This window comes from Grus americana, chromosome 9 (genome assembly GCF_028858705.1).
Source record: "Grus americana isolate bGruAme1 chromosome 9, bGruAme1.mat, whole genome shotgun sequence".
Taxonomy (NCBI): Eukaryota; Metazoa; Chordata; class Aves; order Gruiformes; family Gruidae; genus Grus; species Grus americana.
The window spans coordinates 5819496-5840130 of NC_072860.1; the positions used below are offsets into that span (position 1 = coordinate 5819496).

General features: G+C 47.9%; 2 protein-coding genes and 2 long non-coding RNA genes across 4 annotated transcripts; 2 read left to right on the forward strand and 2 right to left on the reverse strand.

Moving 5' to 3' along the window:
- Nucleotides 1-785: 785 nt before the first annotated feature.
- LOC129210208 (uncharacterized) lies at nucleotides 786-10059 on the reverse strand. The gene is made up of 4 exons (XR_008578345.1): nucleotides 8899-10059; nucleotides 7146-7340; nucleotides 5559-5984; nucleotides 786-3386 (listed from the first exon to the last, which is right to left on the reverse strand). It is a non-coding gene; the product is annotated as an uncharacterized LOC129210208 (long non-coding RNA).
- On the forward strand, nucleotides 5984-11001 carry LOC129210207 (G-protein coupled receptor 35-like). The gene is made up of 2 exons (XM_054835898.1): nucleotides 5984-6944; nucleotides 10023-11001. The coding sequence occupies exon 2, from the start codon at nucleotides 10060-10062 to the stop codon at nucleotides 10990-10992; it is 933 nt and encodes a 310-aa protein (XP_054691873.1). The 5' UTR covers nucleotides 5984-6944; nucleotides 10023-10059; the 3' UTR covers nucleotides 10993-11001.
- On the reverse strand, nucleotides 10525-18960 carry LOC129210209 (uncharacterized). The gene is made up of 3 exons (XR_008578346.1): nucleotides 18075-18960; nucleotides 10762-10945; nucleotides 10525-10662 (listed from the first exon to the last, which is right to left on the reverse strand). It is a non-coding gene; the product is annotated as an uncharacterized LOC129210209 (long non-coding RNA).
- Nucleotides 12139-18076, forward strand: LOC129210206 (G-protein coupled receptor 35-like). The gene is made up of 2 exons (XM_054835897.1): nucleotides 12139-13200; nucleotides 14814-18076. Exon 2 carries the CDS (start codon nucleotides 14826-14828, stop codon nucleotides 15780-15782), a length of 957 nt encoding a protein of 318 aa, XP_054691872.1. The 5' UTR covers nucleotides 12139-13200; nucleotides 14814-14825; the 3' UTR covers nucleotides 15783-18076.
- Nucleotides 18961-20635: the final 1675 nt, after the last annotated feature.

Genomic DNA, 20635 nt, shown 5'->3' on the forward strand with positions numbered 1-20635 from the left:
TGTCCCTGCTCAGAAACAAGTATTTAGCTACTTCATCCTTGATGAGACATTGGTCTTCGCTGGAGCTGGGACAGGTGCTGACAGTGCTTGTGTGTCGTAACGTTACCCGGCCGTTCACACAGGAGGGATAAACAACGTGCCTAAGTGCTGCCACGTCCTTGGTTAGCTGGGCACAGCTTGTGCCTCGCGTAGGGTTTGGAAACTGATGGTGTGCTTGAGGCCGGGCAGGAGTTCACACGTTGGGTTTTGCAGTGCCGCTGGCAGCAGATCCGGTGCAGGTCACCTGTGGCGTTTGGAGGACCAGGTGGAGATCACCATCCAGCAACTGCTCCATCCTAGTCTCTCCCAGTGGTGGGTGCTTCGGTGTCCCGGACTGCTGGTGCTTCGGGGACCCTCCACCAAATGCTCTTTGCTGGGTTTCCACCTCCCATTCAGTGCAGCCCATGGAGGACACCAGCCCAGGCACTGCTGAGCAGCGGTGGCCGGTGCCAGCACATGGGCTCCCCATGCAGGCAGTGCCCTGCGTGATGCTGGCACACAGCCGTATTGCTAACAAGGCTGCCATGTTGTATTATGCTTTTTCATGTGATTCTGAGATTTTTTGCTTATCTGCTACCTTCCTGTGCACAGCTCACCTTTCCAGCAGAAACGTGTGTGGTTATCTGGTACACAGTAATGAAGAAGAGATTAAAATATAACTCCTTGGTGCTAATAATCTCTGCTTAACTTCCCTCTCGAGAGTTGGTTAGTTTCTGAAAATATTGAATCAAAGGGTGAACAAGTTATTCCTAAAATTTCATTTATTAAACTTATTATTAAACTATATTCCTAAATTTGTTTTCTATTTCAGGAAATGCAAACAGATAAGATGAAACATTTGCTCATGAATGTTTTTGAGATCTGTGATAAACCAGCAGCTTTTTGGCACAGATGCATTATCACCTTTCACGAGTGATGCGAGATGGATTTGTATCTATCTGATTTGTCAGCTCTCCCTTGCCGCTTCATTGCTAGTTCTTAAATGATGGGATAATCTTCTTTCTGGAAAAATGCATGTTTATGGAAAACTCTTCCCTCCGCACCTCTGCGAACGCTCTGACTGCTTTTCTGCCTCTGGCGTCCCGCAGTACAGTTTCACGGTTTAATAGCGTATTGAGTCTGTGTGGCAGGGCAGGGCCACCTGTCCGTAAAGGCAGGATCACCTGAGGGCACGGGACCCCGAGTGGTGACTTTGAAAATGAGAAAGTGGCCCTATATCATTAGCTTTTGACCTTTTATAATCTGTGCTGTTCTCTCTGTTCCATTTTGCCTGCCTGCAGGCGTACAGCTAGCTCCAGGTTAGCTCGCGGTCTTGAGCAGCGCTGCGCCGGAGCCACCAACCACCTCAGCGCCGACAAGGCTGATGCTGTGCAGATTAGCCACCCCTGCACCCCGGGCCAGGCAGCGGTGGGTGGGGTGCCGTGCCCCCGTTAGCTGGTGCAGAGCGGGGATGGGTGCAGCGCGGCTTGCTTGTGTGTCCTGTAGAAAATACCACCACACGGGGCAACGGAGCCATTTCTCGGCTATGCTGCGCGTTCTCATCCGCATTTATGAAAAACAAGATGTAATGTAGTTTAGAAGACAAGTGGAAAAATAAGCATGGGGGATGACAGGCAATCCAGAGGGCAGTGAGTTTTACGAAGGAAATCAGGGTGTATACATTTCAACCTAGTCTATGCCAGTAATTCTTAGAAGATCAGGAACAAAAAAAACCCCATGGGCAAAATTCAAAAAATAGAAGCAAAAGCCTCTAACATTCGCATGTGCTACAATGCCGGAGTGAACGCTCTCCCTAGTCTGAAAGCACCTCTGCTCAAATGTAGAAATGGGGAGGGTAACTACAGGCAAATTACAGACCAGTTGGTGAAAGCAGAGGATAAACTGATTTGTTCTTCTGGGAGCAGGACAAGGTCAGGCAAGCATGTGTTACAGTTACCAGCCCTATCTCTGCTCTCGTCTGTTGCTTCCCATTAGCAAAAAACATTGGGGTTTTGGGTTGGGGTTTGTGGGGGTTTTTTTGGTGTGTGTCTTGTAGTTGAGAGTAAGAGATAAAAAAATCTGCTGGAGCTCTTGAAACATCAGGTGTCTCCATCCAAGCACAGGGCGCTCAGAAACAAAATGGTTCTTATATTTACGTAAGAGCAAAAGGGGTTTTTTTCAGCTTAAGAAATCAATGATGTGAGTCTATAGCATCAACATTAACGAGGCTGAATAGGCTGGTGTGCAGCCTGAAGAGCACTAATGATCTGTTCCAGCATGTGTGCAGGTCATATGTAAAATTCATTCAAAACAGAAGGCACCTGAATGATTTATTTCTACAGCATTGTACAAGTAGGGTATTGCTGCAATTGGCCCTTGAATAAAGCATGGCTGGCTTTACAAACAATGCTATCCTTACATCATCTCTGTTTTCCTCCTCCTTGGACACGTGAATGGAAATTGTAAATAAATTAAGGTTTGAATTTGGAACTTTAATAAAAGTGAAGACCTTCCACACCCAAAGGATTGCACAACTAAGTGACCTTTCAAATTGATAACGTAGGAAAGGATGTTCATGGTTGAGGGGTGAGAAGAAAAAAAACAACACAAACCTGAAGTTTAAGAGTGTTTTTGCCTTGCTGCCATGGAAAAGGTGGTACTTTCAAAGGTCACCCAGGCTGTCTTGTGAAGGTCTGCAGCATCCCATGTAGGCGTTCCCCCTGTTTCACACCACAACCCAAACCGCATCATCTAGGCCTGTTTAGTGTGCTATATTTTAGCAAAACACAAACAGATGTAATTTGTGTTAGTTTAGCATCCTCCAGCACAAATTTGGTAGGAGACTGGTGAAAAATGCCAGGAAAATATACAGGTCCTCGGGATGACTTGGTATGTACAGCCTTCTCCTGTGGAGGAACTAATCCCTGGGTCCAGGCTAGACACTCCACTTGCAGGCTGGTGCCGCCGGCCTTACCGGCACAGACCTAACTTCTCCCAGTGCTGTTTGGCTGCCTCTCCTGCCATGTCTTTGTGTCCCCTGGCCACTTCCAGCCTTTGCGCAGGGTGGAGCACATCAGTCCTCACCGTACGGCCAGCCCGCCTCCATCTCTGTCCCCACACCCGTGGTGGATGAGACGGCATCAACAGGCTCCGACTCCCCGGCTCTGCGTGGGTGACAGCTCGGCTGCACAGCCATGGCAGGGGATCAGCCTCTCCCCACAGTGGGTGTCTGGTCCCATCACGGCGGGGCCGTGGGCACGCCGCCGCCAGCAGTGGGCTCTCAGGAACGTGCAGTGCGGCTCCCGGGGCTGACAGCTGCATTTCTGCAAAGGCGACACTCGTGTGACTCATCTCGATGCTGTCTCATGCTGCGGACACAAACGCACTTATCAACGAGTGTCCCCTGGAAGGGAAAGAAATTTGTGCTTTAATGGTTTCCACTGCATCGTTCCCACCATGCCACACCATCAGACACTGAAGCATGCTGCTGCCCCAAGCATCGCCCCTCGCAAAGCCCCCAGGGAGGTATTTGCTCCCTTCCCCACTGGCCTGTGGCTTTTGTCCACGTAGCATTTCTGAGTTCAAAACCTTGTCTACCCGGTTGGAAGATGGGTGTCACTGTCTTTCTGCTTCCTCTCAGTCAGTGCATCCGCTCTGCAGCTTCAAGGGGCTGCAGCAAGCACACTCAGTGAAACTGCTCCTGTCCCAGGCACTACACCCAGATTTTTGGACAGCAGCACGCAGAGGTGGAGCTGGCATCTTCCATTGAAAAGCTTAGCCTGTTCCATTTATTTTCCCTGCCCAAAGTAATTTTATACTGGTACTCATCTCCTCTCCTTTTACAGCCAGGTCTGCACGTGAGCTGCCACTCATGGTGTGCTCTTCCTTTTAACACTGCTGACTTACTCACATGTCATCCCTATCTTCAGGAAAGGCAGGAAGGAGCACCCAGAGAACTACAGGACAGTCAGTCTCACCTTGATCCCTGGGAAAGAGACGGATGAAATCCTCTTGGAAACCATTTAAAAGCATACTAAGGACAGGAAGGTGATTGGATTTAAAAAAAAAATCATACCTGACCAACTTGATAGCTGCCTTTAAAGTGATGACTTTGCTTGGTGGATAAAATGAGAGCAGGGGATGTTGTTCATTTCAACTTTAGCGTTGAAAGTCTTACTGTCTCCCATAATACCTGCCGAGACAGACTGATGAAGTATGGGCTAGATAAATGGACAGGGAGGTGGACTGAAAAGTGGCTGAACTGCCAAGCTTCAAGGGCTGTGATTAGCAGCATGAAGTCCAGCTGGAGGCCAGTCCCTAGTGGAGTTCCTTGGAGCTTGAGACTGGGGCAAAAAATGAAGACGCCAAAGAATAATGGCCTGGCGCTAGGACAGAGTGCACCTCGGCAAGTTTGCAGAGCATATAAAACCGAAGGGAGCGTCTGATACACCTGGGGGTTGTGCCACTGCTCAGAGGCACCAGACAGGCTGGAGCAATGGGCTCATGGGGTTCAACAAGGGGAAGTGACCTGGGGACGAACAGCCCCAGGCACCAGTATAGGCTGGGGCTGACCGGCTGGAAAGCAGCTTTGCAGAGAAGGAATTGGGATCCTGGTGGAAACCAAGCTGACCATGAGCTGGTAATGCACCGCGGCAGCAAAGGCAGGCAACAGCATCCTGGGCTGCATTAGGATGAGCATTGCCAGCGGGTCAAGCGAGGTGATCCTTCCCCTCTACCCAGCACTGGTGAGACACATCTGGAGTGCTGTGTCCAGTGCTAGGCTCCCCAGTACAAGAAAGACATGGACTTACTGGAGCAGGTCCTGGGAAGGGTGATAAAGACAATTAAGGGACTCCTTTCATATGAGGAGAGGCTGAAGGAGCCAGGACTGTTTAGCCTGGAGAAGAGAAGGCTTGCAAGGATCTTATCCATATGTATAAACACCCAATGGGAGGGAGTAAAGAAGATAGAGATCTTCTCAGCAGTGACAGTGAGAGGACAAGAGGCAATGGGCACAAACTGAAATACAGGAAAATCCATTTAAACATAAGAAAAAAAAATGTTTACTCTCAGCGTGATTGATAACTGGAACAGGTTACCCAGAGAATTTGTGGAGATAGCCTTGGAGATATGCAAAACCAGACTGGACATGGCCCTGGGCAATGGGCTCTGAGCAAGGGCTTGGAGTAAATATCGAGAGGTCCCTTCCAACCTCAACCTCTCTGTGAACAAGGCCATCATCCTGAGGCAAAAAAACCTCACAGCATTGGCCTCTGTTTGGGAAACACAGCTGCAGCTACCACAGGCAAACAGATCCCACAGCCTTTCCTTTGTGGTTCTCCTTACACATGTCTTTCCTGGCCTTAAACCTCTGCAGTGACCCTCCAGTTCCTCTTTCATGCTGCAACACAAAGAGCCTCTGCAGTGTTTCATATCAGCATGCTTCCCTGCCCTCTTCCTTCACAGCACCTCACATATGCTAGATAGTATCTGAGGGTCTTATCAGCATGTGGTTCAGAGAAATTTTACGTGGCTCCTACCTTATGCATGGATCATTTGTCCTCCGTGACAGAGCAGCCTGGGGGCTTTGGAAGCCTGGTTGCCTCCTGAAGGCTGTGATCAGCACACACATCTCTGTGGTCATAGTGTTGCTGCAAGGTGCCTAAGCCTTGTGGTAGAGCAGAGCGAGTGGGTCTTTTCTTCAGGTTCTGTTGAGTCCTCTCCCCTGCACAGCCTTGCTGGACAGCTGTGCTGCAGCACTTCCTCTGCCTGATGCCACCTTGTGCCTCCTGAGCCAGGGACATCTGGGCCACGTCAGCATCCTGCGGTCCTTCGCTCACCACACCAGTGCCTGCATGCTCTCACCCCTGAGCTCCAGCCAGCAGGTTTCTCATCTCTCACAGCTCACACAGCCAGGAGAGTACCCATCGGGCTGGTTTATGAGCAGCCAACCACCATTAGCATCACTGCAATGGAGAAGTGTTACAGCTGGTCAGGTACTAAGGGTAAGTGGGCAGCGAGACAATTCCCCACTAGCTAGATTGCACACTGATTATCAACACCAATTAAATAGCCCAGCACTGAGCCCTTTGGGGCTTACAGCTCTCTCTCACCCCTTCACTTCTGTCAGCGCAGGGCCCGACAAGTGAGGCTCTGCCACCCATGCAAGATGCCAAGGCCTCGGTTCAGTTGCCAGCCTGAAGCTGCCGGGTGCTTTGGCTGTACCTGTGCTCATACCGAAGTGCAGGCTGGAGCCCTGCTGCTGGCCCCATCATGGCCATCTCCTGCTCCATCCCTGCCCCAGGCTCCCAATCCATCCCAAGGGGCCATTTGGGTGCAGCAGTCTCTATCCAAGGAGAGCTGAGGACACCTTCTCCAGCCTAGATGGAGCCTATGCTATGTGCCAAACTGCTCGGTGTGCCCACCTCCCTGCCCAGAGCTGTGCAAGCATGACTCAGTTCAGCACTTAGCTGGAGGTCCCTGCACCTTCAGCTGCATGGGGTGATCTAATACCAGATATCACATCCTCCTAGCCTAGCTTAGCTTCAGCTTCAGCAGTGCATTTCAAATCTACAGTTGCTGAGTACCATTGCTAGTTGTTGAAAGCACCGTTTTAGAAAGCGCTGAATGATGAAGTTAGTGAGGCCAGACCTCACTGGAAAGTGTTGTCACCATTTATTTGGTCAGCAGATCGATATTCAAGACCAAACTGACATGGAATCTTCTCCTACGCAGGAGGAGGAGGTGCTACAGAAACCCTCAAGTAACAGTGAGCTGTTGGTGCCGGGCACCTACCCTGTGCATGCAGCCCGTGCCCATCCTGCAGCTCCACGGCTTGCCCTGCTCCTCCTGCCTAGGTTGCACAGCCCCCACATGCCCTACCTCCGGCAGGACCTGCTGCTGATTTTGTGGCGTTAAATCTACAGGTAACATCATTTTGTTTTATCCTTTCGCTATCTGTGAACTGCTGCTCAGGGTTCTGCTGTGGCTGGGAGGAGGCAGAGGAGGCTTGGACAGTTTCTGCAGGGCAGTGCAGTCCCCGCGATGCAGAGGTCCAAGCAGTAGGTTGCGATCTCTGAGCCTTTCAGTTTCTGTTCTAACTTCAAGATATTCTCCAGGTACTCTACCTGAAAGATCAGAGCGTATTACTTCAGCAGCTGGGAACTGGAAGCTAAATTCATCCCAACATGGGAAATGAGTGATTCCAAAAGATTTCTTTCTTGTCTAAGTGAACCCTTGATCCCCTTCCAGGGTCTTTCAAAGCAGTTCTGTGGTTACGGTGACTGCATTACTGTTTTCAAGGGATTCAGTGATAGATGAGCCTGAAAGAACAGAAGTTTCAAAAACAAAAAGAAAAAAGTGCTGTGCTTTAGATCATTGTGCTTGAGAGCTGTGAACAGCAGCAAGGTCAGAGCAGGCAGTTTCCAGGTTTCTTTTTGCTATTTGGAAACAGAGAGGAAAAGCCCCTCGCTTAAGTTCTGTGGCAGGAGCCTCCCCTAGGCCTCTTCTGCCACGGAGGCAGTTTGTCTGCTCACTCTTTCTGGCTGTGCTTCCCTCCCAGGTCAGCTTGCCAGGGCCCGTGGTTAACACCCCTGTGAAGTATTGCCCTGTCCAAGTCTATTCTCAGACCTGTGCAGCGTATTTATTAAATCTTTGCTGATAGTTACACGTTCAATTTATAGGAAAGTTGGTGAAAATCAGGGCAGTTGCCATAGAGGTGGCAGGTTTGAAGGCAGTTGATGCAGAAGATGCCATGCCGTACCCCATCCTTCCCACCCCATTTCCTGCTTCCTCTCCCTCTGTACAGTTCCAGGTCCCTTCCCTTCCCCACCCCGGCAGCCCCCCTTGGCTCCCATGATGTCCTTAGTCATTTCACCCCCCACATTCACCCTTCGCTCCTCTGGTACCTGCTCGCTTCTGAGTTCCCCCCACAAGGCAGGAGGAGGATTTTACACACAAGACTCCCCCTCTGGTGCAGCTGCTTCCCCATGGGCATCTCACTGGGAAACACACTGGGTGCTTGCCACCACGGTGCTACTGCAACACCCACTGAGCCTTCAGCCTCTGCCTTGCTCCTCTTCCTCCAAGCTCCCTGTTAAGGGTCTGGAAGGAGCCTCCTACTTCTTGAGCTGCTGGAGGAAATGTGCCCAGCCCTAGCCTTCTCCCCAGCTGGTCACCAGCTTCTATGGCGAGGGACAGCTGCTGATCAGCTCTCCCCAGGCTATAGCGGGGGGGGAAGCAGAACACACTCCACAGTACTAGTGACCTTGTGCGTCAAGCCCCAGCCCGTTCCTTGTCCTCCAGCAGCAGCAAGACGCTGTTTTAGAGCCATCTCCATCCTATTCTCAAAGCTGTAGGTTGCTGCCTAGCCACTCTGATGCTGCAGCCATCTCATCTACCTCACCTTAAGCATTTCCAGCAGCCACAGGATATGCTAGCTTATCAAACAGCATCTCCTTAAAAACATTTTGTACTCAGCCATACCCTGTCCGTGCTATGTGACCTGCTTTAAAACGCTCTGCTCGTTTCCTCCCTCCTCCCCCAGTCTCTGGGCTGCCTCATGCCCTGGAGCACTTGCAAGCCCTGAGCTGCACCAAAGCCCCGGGGCAGGTCACTGATGCTGGGAACTGGATTTGGGCCACATCTCCAGCTCCAAAGGCAGTGTCAGCCAGAGCCCTTTCACGCTGCAGAGCCCACCAGCGTGGTTTGCCTGCGTTGTACCTCAGCACGGAGGCTGCTGCTGGCATTGCAGACCAGGGCCAACGAAAACCAAACTGAGCATCAGCCATGCCAGCAAAGACATCTGCGTTGTGCAGTTAAGAGCATAATGATGTGGCAGCTTCAGCCCTTAATGTGAGGTGTTTCCCTGCTGCTACTTACTGTAGTTCAGAGAGGGTTTTTTTGGGTGACAGCTGTCAGCTTCCTCCCAGGGTGCAGGCAGCAAGCAGCAAGCTTCTGTTGGGAAACCCAGACCTGAGCACACAAGGGCTGGGAAGATAGCTCTACACAGGAGTCACATCAGTGTCCACTAGCACCCAATACGCTTGCATATCCCCCACAGCAATTGAGTTATTTGTGTGTTTATCAGTTACTTCAGAACTGAAGTCTGATTTTGCAGGCAGTGCTCTCACCAGCTCACCACAAGGTCTGCATTGCTTGCAGAGGCAAATAACTGCTTAACCAGGCATGTTCAGTCACGGTGTCCCTGCATGTCTGAAAGCAGTAGGATTTCACCAGATCCCTCACGACATCACTCTCCTGTCAGAGTGGTAAAAAACTTATTTTAAATTAAAAGGTTAAATTCTTTCCAAAGTGCATTTAGATGCAAGCAGAAATTCAGTGACATCAACACAGAATCATCAGTTCAGAGAATTGTTCCATGTGCACGTCACATGAAAGCTGATTTTTATCAGCCCATGAACTCACACTCTGCACACAACCAATACTCTTGCAAAACATCTAGTAGCCAGTGTGACAGAGGCTCAGTACCTACTACTTACATCTCACGGATTTCCCGGGGTGGCAGGATGCCAGCCTTGAGCAGGTAGAAGAGCTTTTGCTCATGGGTTGTGCTGGGCTTTAGCTTTGGTTGCTGCAATCCTTGCCTAGGTCAAAACCAAGCTAAGGGTAATTCTACCGCATTTGTACGGCTTGGCTTAAGGAATTAGTGTTCACGTTGTCACAGGATGCCCATGCTATCTATGGGAGCTCTTCTAAGTGCTATTCTGCTCCCCCCCCCTTCAAGATTCCCCTATTTAATAAAGGCTGTCTGTCATGTCCTATTGGAAGTGTACCTTGAAATATTTACTCATAAACTGAGTAAACATAAACAAAGCTTGACAAAGGATGCATCCCAGTTACAGGCTGACTGAGAAGGCCAGCTTTGTAGACTCAAATTCACATTCATAACAAAGTAAATATTTACTTAAATACCCTTTTTTATAGGAGCCATGCATCTTTTAAGAGACAGGAGGAAAGTCTTACCATGTCTTTTCCCATTTCAGGACTCAGAACATCATACAACATCTACACATCAGGACAATGAATGTGTCCAACAACTGCAATGTCACAAACCTAGAAATATATCACCATGTTCGTCTCACTGAATTTGCTCTGTATAACCTCATTTTCTTTTTTGGAGCACTATTTAATGCCCTTGCTCTCTGGATGTTCTTCTGCAAGATAAAGAAGTGGACAGAAACCAGGGTGTATGTAATCAATTTAGTCTTTGCAGACTGCTTCGTCATCTGCACCTTGCCTTCCATGGCTTATTTGCTCTGGAATAAGTCAACCCGAGATGAACTCTGCCAGTTTACAGAGGCAATGTATTTTATCAACATGGTAGTGAGCATCTACATAGTTTCATTTATCTCCATCGATCGATACATTGCCATAAAGCACCCCTTGAAAGCCAGGACCTTCAGGTCTCCATCAAAGGCTGCCCTTCTCTGTGGGCTTCTGTGGGTCTCTGTGATAACTGGTGCCATCTTGCAGCTTTGGTGGCGACACGCCGATCTCTGCTTTCAGAAGGATACCACCATGCCCACTACTCTGAGGCTGCTTTCTATTTTCTTCGTTTTTACTCTTCCATTAGCAATCTTGACTTTTTGCTCCGCAGAAGTAATCAGGAACCTTAAGAGATGTCTGAACAAAAATTCACCAGAGGATAAATTAATCCAGAAAGCTGTTCACATTATTTATGCAAATATGATTGTATTTCTAATATGCTTTTTACCAGCCTACCTTGGGCTACTTGTCAGGTTCATAATGGAGAGCGTCGGAGCTACCTGTTTCCTGCTCCAGGTTATGAAGAACTTCTCCTCTGTGACGAGGTGTATTGCCACATCCAACTGCTGCCTGGATAGCATCTGCTACTACTTTGTAACCAAGGAGTTCCATGAAGCCCTTCCACTGCCCAAACCCAGCACTGAAAAAACAGATCAAATCCACCTCTCGCAGACACACACTTGCTAAAGAAAGATATTGGGGGGGGCTGGGGGGTGCAGCAAGGGCGGACGAAAAATGCCAAACCCAAAAAACCCCAGGACAACTCTGTAACATCGAGATAAGATACAGCTACAGCGTTATTTGGATAACTATGGCTCTTTCTCTCTAGGGAGATCTTTGTTAGGTTTAGCATTACTAAGTTAATTGGGATTTATACTTTATGTTTCTATTAAACAAGTTATTTCACAGAGATGTGTAAAAGTGTGTATGTAATCGCTGGTCGTTAACATGTCTCCAACCCATCCTCCAGCACCTGCTTGTTACTCTTACAAGCAGACAGGTGAGTCATGTATGTCTCACTGTTTTATTTCATTTTGCAGCTTAAGCCAATTCATCCTCATTGTCAACATGTACAAAAGAATATATCATGTTTTATCCCATTGTGTATTTCAGGTTGTTTCCATTAATAAAATAATCCAGTTCATTTTTATCATATTCCTCCGGTGGGCTGGGGGGTCCAGGCAGTACCAGCATATTACTAAGTACAAGGTCCCACAAAGCAGCCTAGACTCTGCTGACTGCCCTTTCCCTTCAAGTCAACAGGTCAGACAGACGTGAAGGAACACTTTTAGGATGAAAGCAAGATTTGTCCAGTGCCATAAAGGCACAAAGTCCTGGAGATTTCTGAGCTGAGTCCTCCTGCCGGCTCCTCTCCTTGCTGCACTGCAGAACCCTGGCACAGAGACACCTCCTTGCAGCAGCCATCCCTGCGGGGCCGCTGCTCCCACCCGTGGGGAAGCCCTTTTAACTCTGTCTAGACCTTTGCCACCTGTGCATTGCTATTCCCTGGATTTATGTTGTGGCACCAGGCTGGCCCCCAGGTTCACCCTCCCGGCTGCAGCTCAGGGTCAGAGTATCACCCCACAGCTGAATCCCACAGCTGGACACAGCTGGGTCCAGGTTGCTGCATCTTGCCCACACTGAGACCCCTAATGTTTCCATGGGGGAAATGCATTTGTCCCTGAGTCAGCAGCCTAGAAAAGTCAGGGGAGATCGGGAGTGCATTGACCCCTTACATGTTATTCAAATGCTCGCTAGGACTGGGCTTTTTTCTCTCTAAAAACTGAAAAATCTCCAAAACGGCCTCTGAGCTCTACCCAGGCAATGCTCAGAGTGCTCCAGGAGAGAGTATGGAGGAGCCTTCCCTGCCCACTTACTTACACAGTTTCCCCTGTGACCTAAATCTGCCATCAGGGAGCCCACGGCTCCTGCCCAGTCTGCTGCGGTCACCTTGGGACCACCAGCTCAGGACCCAGGAATTAGTGGGAGAAATCCTGAGGGAGTCAGAGTCTGGCTCCTGTCAGCTGGCTCACACAGATGGAACTGCAACTGCTGCAGCCAACAGACAAGAAAGGCCATCAAAATGACTATAAAATACCACTGGGGCACGTTCTTAAACATGTTTTTAAAGATCCTGACACCTTTGGTGTGCTCACTGCCATACCGGTATCTCTCACCCGTGCCCAGTTGGCAGTGACTATCGTTACCAGCTTGGGCTTTCCAGGGATGCTGATGAGCAGTGCTAGACACCTGGCTGCTTCGCAGAGGACGAGTAGGCTTGTAACATCTGTCACCTTTTTGCAAAGGCACCGAAGAGAAGCATGCTGGGTCCCCTCGCCCTGGGCTCACTGTCATAGAGTGCACGAGCATTGACGCGTCCCCTTGGAAAGGCCATCGGCCCCCCCCCGCCTGGGGCACGCTCTGCAACCGCACCGGAGGCTGTGTGGGCTGCTGTGCTCCCCGGGGGACTTTTCACTGCCAGAAGGGCAATTTGCAACCATTATGGGTTTTATTTCAGAAATTATGTTTTCCCACGACTGAAAATATTAAATTTTAATTGCTAGTTTGTGTGAGGTGAGTGGGGGGAGCACAGACTGAGAAAAATGACGGTGCAGCATTCAGCGGATTGAGTCGAACAATAGAGGGCACCAGAGACTCGACCATCCCAAAAAGTAGGTGATAAATGAAGCACTTTTGAGGAACAAGAGTTCATTGCTGTGCTTCAGCGCTCCTGGGCTATCAACAGCAGGCTCCCAGGCAGCTGTGCCGTGCACGGAGCAGCACCTTGCGCTGGCACCTACGGCCTCGACAGATCTCCTCCCCTGCCAGGACACCCGCATCTACACTGCAACCTTTCTGAGGACTAAATCCACCTGACAGCCCCGCAAGAAACAGGTAATGTCTTGATGTGCTTGCTCACCTCTTAATTGAAGCGCCAGCCAGGGCTGTCTGTTAACATAATCCTCAGCGGTGCACAGATGCCTCAGTTTCCTCCTGCTTTCACAGCTGTTTTGCCTCACTGTTTTGCAGCCATTTGTCATTTAGGGGGGTCTTCATCCCTTGCTGAGGTTTCACACCAGTGCTGCTTACCATGCCTTTTCTGTGAGCGTGGAGACACCCGGCTCCAGGCATGCTGCGGCACGGGATCTTGGGAACCGCCACTGGCTCTGTGCTTACATGCGGGATTTGATGGGGCTGGGATGCCCAGCCCAGCGGGCTCAGCTGCTCCTTGGGGCAGTGCTATGCATGCAGAGACTGGCTTTTCACTGTAGGATGACCGCTATAGGACAGCATGGAATGGCTGCAGGGTAGGTGGTAGCATAGTACAGCCAAAGACCTATGAGGCTGACAGCCCAAGAGAGCCAGGACACTGGCTGTATGTTAGTTCCTCCATAAATTCCACCCTAAAAATGACTGTAACCCTGTGGTTCAGTAATGCCGTACCAGTTCTGGCACCAGGGCAGGTGCTGCTTTTTCCTCCGTGGTTGCCAGATCCATCTCCCAGACGTTGTTAGTCAGACATTTTCACTACAGTTTAGATGTTGATGCTTAGAAGCCACTGACTTATAAGGCAATATATTTATAAGAGATTGTAGGAATCTGGGCATTTTTCTTTTGTGCCTCACTGTAAACACTTCCTTTATGAGCTGCAGACTAAGTCTAATTCATCCTCTGCGGCCTCCTTCCTGGTAGCGGATGCCCTGAAATATTAAAGGACTCCCAGGGAATAGTCTAAGTTCTTGGATTCGTGTTTTCTGCTCTAGCAACATTTTGGCTTCCTATCTTTGAAGGTTGAGATCAGACACATGTGCTCACTTTCCCTTCTCTCTTTGGAGACCTGTTATCTGCTGGGGCTGGTGGTACCCATGCTGAGCTATTCCTTCCCAGCGTCCAGCAGCGAGAGGACCAGGTTTGTTCTTGGGGGTAGCCTGCCCGCAGCAGGCATCCACCCACCACCCCCAGGAGTAACGCCACCTGAGCTAACCCGTGGCTGAACGGGCTCGAGTCCCCTGCAGGTTCACAAGCCTGGCAAGATCCAGAGCAAATCTACGGGGTGGCTTCAGCAGCAAGGCAAGGACCTTGGAGGCAAAGGGGGAATGCTGCCCAGCTCTGCTTTAGGCTGCCCTAAAGCCAGTGGCTCTCTGATAACCCCAGCAGCAGCAAAGATAAGGGACCACAAAAATTATCATTCTGCTTTGCAGACCCTTTGCTATTATCCAAACTGTGCAAACCAGGACTGGATGGAAGGCAAGGCAGGCTTAACCCCGTAATAGCTGCAAGGCAGGCTTAGCCCCGTAATAGCTGCTGGTTTTGTGTTAGCTGGTGCTGACAGTGTTACTCTGATAGATGGTGCTGATGAACCACCGAGCCCCTCCAGGGGCTGCCTACACATGCACTGCAGGGGTGTGAGGGGCCACAGAGCCATGAGAGCCGGGGCACTGCAGCAGGACCCAGCCCAGAGGACCTGTCCCTGAGCTTGATCTCATGCCTGCATCCTTTTCTTGCAGAGAGTGCCCAACATGGAGAACTGCACTGAAAACGATGTGCGGCAGAATGACACTGCACAGACTATTTGGCTATTTCAACTTACCGTCTACATCCCAGTGCTCATTTTGGGGATCCCACTGAACGTAATTGCTTTCTGGGTCTTCTGCTGCAAGCTGAAGAGGTGGACCGAGACCAGGGTGTACCTGATCAACCTCATGGTCGCAGACAGTTTTCTGCTCTTTGCCCTGCCTTTCCTGATATATTTTACCAGCTACAACCATCCCATAGACAATCTCTGTTTCACCATACAGAACATCTATTTTGCAAACATGCCTATGAGCATCCTTATCATCACCCTCATTGCGATTGATCGATACATTGCAATCAAGTTCCCTCTAAAATCAAATATTCTTCAATCCCCACTGAAATCGGCTTCTATCTGTGGGTTTCTTTGGATAGTACTGATAATTTACTCCTACTTGCGTCAAAAATTTCATAAAGCAAAGGAAAACTTCTGCTTTCGGAAAGAGTCTACTGAACCTAACTATTTAACATTATTCTCCATTATCTTTGGGTTTATTATTCCCTTAGGGATTGTGATTTTTTGCTCAGTACAAGTCATCAAATGTCTCAAAAAGAAAATGGCCACGAGCCCTCATGAGACAAAGTTAATCCAGAAAGCAATCCACATTGTTTCTGTGAATTTGTGTGTGTTCGTTGTATGTTTTTCACCTTTCTACATCACACTGCTCTTGCGGTTTGCAGTGGATATTGCTGGAGCTTGTTCTCTGCTCTCAGAAGTTAGAGCCTCTGTTTGGATCTGTGCATGCTTAGCAAATTCTAACTGCTGTTTGGATGCAGTTTGCTATTACTTTGCCGCCAAGGAATTTCAGGAATTTCCTTCTCTGTTCACCACTTTTATATCAATGAGGTCCAAGACGAAGCAAAGCCAAGAGTCACAGCCACCCACAGAACAAGTCATGATATAAACAAGGTGTAGCGCACTGTAGGTGTTGAGAACCACAGTGCTGAAGCAGAGGGAATGGGACCACCTACAGTATTTGCAATCATTATAGGTATAGGCATACCTGCAAAAAGGGGCAACCCCCTCCAATGGGTCTGATATTAACTTGATTTTTGTCCGTCTGTCCTCAGTGACTTGACTCCAGCTCTGACTATTGTCTTGGACTGTTGTATCACAGCTTCAGGCATCTCCTGGTCCAGAGGGAAAGCCACGTGGTATGGAGAATAGATAAAGCTATTGTTTCTGCCATGCGCTTATTTGTACATATCACACAGCTAAACATAGGAAACTGAGCACCCTTACAGCAATACACAAATCCACTTCTAACACTGTAATATATACGGTCACTTAAAAACCAAGAGAAAGCCCCTGTACTACAATGCCAAACCTAACACATCTGTGCTGCTCACATCAAAGAATTTGCCCGTACAGTGGTAGTTTCCTGCCAACCTATATAATTTCAAAGCTCACATCTATTGCCAAGATGCAGCTATTGCTGTGCATGGAGTAAACCGCAGGAGTTAGACAGTGGCATGAGACTGTTGTTCCATTGCTGCCATAAAACACTTGTATTAGCTTGTAGCAATGCCCTGGCATTTGTGAGACTAAAATATTTGTGGGTATAAATAAAGCCATTTTTGCATGGATAAAATGAGCTACACAAAGCATTGCGGACCACAGAACAGATCCTTTGTATTCTGCATATCAGTTATAAAGCTGTGAAGATCTTACCTCACCCAAGTGTAAGATAAGCCCTGGCGACAGATTTGTTGTTGTACTTTAATGGGATCAAATCTTCAGTGGGTGTCCTGTCTGGTGAGAGATGATTGCATCTGCCCTAGTTGTCACAGCCTCACGCTGCAGGAGCATTGATGCCCAGAAAACAGCAACGAGCAACATGGAGCAGATGCAGCCCTGATCCCTCCCTTACCACCCACGAACAGTTTTCAGGGGAGGTTTGGTGAGAGTGGAGTGTGTAAGGCCCTTCTGCAGAGACAGGGCAGATCCACAGCTGAGGGCTTCTCAGCATTCCCTGAGTGATGAAGCATTGCTTTGGATTTGGGTTTTTTTCTTTCAGCTGCTTGGACAGTGCAGGGTGGGGGTTCACCAGCTCTCCTATACCTCATTTTGAGACATTTAACTCTTTCCAATACAAATTACAGAGAGCCTTGATCTACCCTACCTGGATACCAGATCAGGCATCAGTTTTAATGTCCAACTTTGCAGGTACCAAACTCTATAATATCCCTGCTTGCTGACTATGCACAATGTATCCTCCCACCCCACGGGGAAGTGACACCAGAGCACTCAAAACAGTTTAGCCACAAAGGGGCACTGGAAGGAAGTAGCACAAAGAGAAATCTAGGCTGAGAGGGGAGCCAGTGCCAGGACGTGACTACTTGATGTTTATCTGCACAGAAATTTCATCTAACATTTTATCACATAGTCACTTCAATAACTTAAAGTCAGCATGGGAAACATTAGAAAGTTTTTGAAATGCATGTGATAGCTGTATCTTGGTTAGCTTCATGGTCCTTGACTTTCAGTGTCTTCTGACTTGTAAACCCCTAAAAAATTCCTCCAGGGAATGCACACCCATATTCCGCTCATTTAAACCTATAGACAACTTTCTTAGTGACAACTTACAAATAGTTCCCCTACAAGTGGCCTGTCACCTTCTAGTGTCTGCAGACCACATGCTGAAACCACTGTCTTGACATTTGCCAGACAACATAGGAAGCAACTATTGCCATCACAGAAAGTACTCCCCATGCAAACATTAGATCTACCTGCTTTATATCAATACTTTGGCAGAGGTCTGAGAATGATGGAAGGTACAGTGAGCAACTGTGGCATAAAAATGGGTTAAACAGCTCAGGTCATTCAGATGATCATTTATGTGCTAATTTTCTTCTTTGATGTATTATTTATGCTCTGGCATTACTGGTATTTTACTGCAAGCAGAGCAAAAGGGACATGTGTGTATGTGACCAACTTAATCATTGCACACTGTTGTTTGAACCTCAATCTGCCTTTAAAAGTCTGTTTTCAAAGACAGGAAAAGATACAAGAGACAAATAGTGCCTGATCTTAAAAACCATCTGTTGCTTAAGGAGATGAGTGAGCGTTATCACCCTTGTAGCTGTCAACAAAGAGGATGCAATTAACTACCCTCGGAGAACAAGAGGCTTAGGGTCCCTCTTAACCCATTCTCCTTTACGGCATGCTGTCAATCTTCATGACAGGCATCACTTACGTGTCCAGGCAAGTGGGGTTCAGCAGGGAACTTCTGTTTTCAGAAACAGCGTGGAGGGTCTTCAAAAACACTTTGGGCTATGGGATCCCCTTCTGGGATGTTGCACCTCATTGGTTATAATGAATGCCCGTCCAAAGAGATTATTATGAAAATTTTTATTATTTTGGAAAAAGATGAAATTTGATTCATATCAACCTGCTATCATACTTTTAACCCAGAAAGAAAAGAAAACAACCTTTTTCTTTTTTTTTTTTTTTTTACGAACCCAGTCATGTTCGTGTTTTCTCCCTGTTAACATGGGGCACCTTGTCCAATTTACAATGGGTTCCAATTAAGTCGCCTACTCTGAAATACAAAACAGTAATGCTTTTGTGCACGTGGCCTCATGTATAGGAGGGCAAATACTAGCAAATACTATAGCTGTATAGCAAATACTAAGTGCTATTAAGATGCCATTTGCTACTGTTTTGTAACTGAGGAATTTCAGAGCACTTTCTGCTTACCCAAGCCTATAGTTTTTAAATTAAGGAAGGACCACAGACAAGGCACTCTAAACAGCTGCCATGGTTTCACCCCAGCCGACAGCTAAGCACCACATAACTGCTCGCTCTCTCCCCGACAGTGCCAAAACCAGTACAACGGCTGTGCTAAAAAATTTATAGGTGGCATTCCTATACATAGCCAAGCTTGCTGCATATAGAGCTGCATGAAGTGAATTTTTGTAGAAAGCAAACTGAGGTCTCCCACTGTTCGTGTTCTAAATTTAAAAGATTGTGTTCCTTTTTCTTATTGTAAATTAGAAATTTGTTGACTTCACAACCCCTGTTATCATTAAGTAATATTTTTGTTGTTTGTACCAAATTCTACAAAAACAAAAAAGGAAACATTCTTTTGCAAGTGAAAATAAAGATATCTTATATTACTGTATCTATAAATAAATCTTCATTTATTACCATTATACATCAGAGTCCTCTATTATCAATGCTAAACCTCTACCGGAGATTGTGAGAGGAGACTTCGCTACCATAAGATCTGCCTTACAACAGGATATTTATAGTGTAACCCAAAGACGAGCAACGAACTTTCTGATTACCTGAAGACATATGTACTTCCTTGGACAAAAATAATCATCTGGTTTACGTGTCAAGTTATAATGATGTTTATGATGGGTTTCTGATACCTTCCTTCAGTGTGAACAAAACCTCAGCTCTCTGAGTGCTCCCGGTAAATCAAACAGATGAGTTATCAGCACTTGGGCCACAACAAACTACCAGCCACCACACCACACTGGAATAGCAATCCATGAGGATAGCGACACGATTATCCACAAATCTCTCCCGTTTCCTAGCACAAGTGTTTGGCTAATGATAGTGGGGAACAGCAGCCACAGACCATCAGCAGCTCCAACAACCAGCCGATCCCTCCAGCATTGATGCTGCGGGAGTGTGGAGAGGGCTGTAGTAGAGAGCCCTGCGAGCGCGTTATCTGCCATGGCTAGGTTCCTGCATGGTGCTAAGGAAGGTGAAAGAAGAAACAGTCTCAACAGTCAGGGTTGGTCATGGCGTGAGGTTGATGCAGTTAGCCTAGCACTCCCATTTCACAGGCTTTCCATGCTAAAAATAAGACCAACACGTTCTGCTCTCAACCCTGTAGTTCTGTTTGGTCACAATCTACTGTTGCAACATCACAACTTCCCGTGAGAAAGCCAGGATAAAAGCCACACAGAGCAGAGGCGTTGCAGAACCCGAATGCTGCAGATTAGCACAGTGTCTCGTGTCCCCCTTACACATTTGGGGGAGGGTACGGGTACCTCTGTCACCTTGCCAGGGGCCCTATCCCACTGTGATGTGCCAGTGGCTGTAGCCAGCAGGGCACAATCTCCGGGAGGCAGAAGAGATGGAGATTTTCCCTGGCAGGGAGAGGAGGCAGGAGCCCATCAAACCTGAGCTGTCCTGCCTATTAGCAACCTGTACCAGGAACACAGGAAAACAGCCTCAAGCAGAACATCAGGCAGAGCTTACAAGGAAAGGAAAAATGATTGTGCAGAACAGAAACATGTCTTAGAGATCAAGAAGTGTAAAGATCAAACGGGTCTTAGCAGATTTTTCCCTTCGATATGAAAAGCTATCTATATACACAAATTACAAGCAAAGAAGTGAGATCACCCAGTGCTGCTGCTGATAAAAACAAAAAAATTGTCCAGATATGTCCTGAAAACTACCTGATTGCTTTGTCACAGCTTTCAGTAAGGATGAGGAACTCAAGAAGTCCAGGATTTTAAAGGAATTAGCACATGAAATCTCACACCAGCAACAAGGATTTTAAATAAGTCAGCCAAAACAGGATCAGGAGGCAGAGACCACCAAATACAGTCCCTTCTCTAGGTTGCGGGAAGAAAGGGAAGGGTCTGGCCACCAGCAGCTCTACTATGTTCGGACCTGAAAAATGTGCAGTTTCACAACACGTCTGAATAACATTAAACGGGAGGGAACAAATAGTGCTTCACCTTACAAGAGTATTTTGCCTCACTGGCTTCTTTCACTAAGAAAAATCACTTTTCC

Excerpts from the sequence above, each read along its gene's own strand:
- LOC129210206 (XM_054835897.1), top strand. The coding sequence starts at position 14,826 with ATGGAGAACTGCACTGAAAACGATGTGCGGCAGAATGACACTGCACAG.
- LOC129210207 (XM_054835898.1), top strand. The coding sequence starts at position 10,060 with ATGAATGTGTCCAACAACTGCAATGTCACAAACCTAGAAATATATCAC.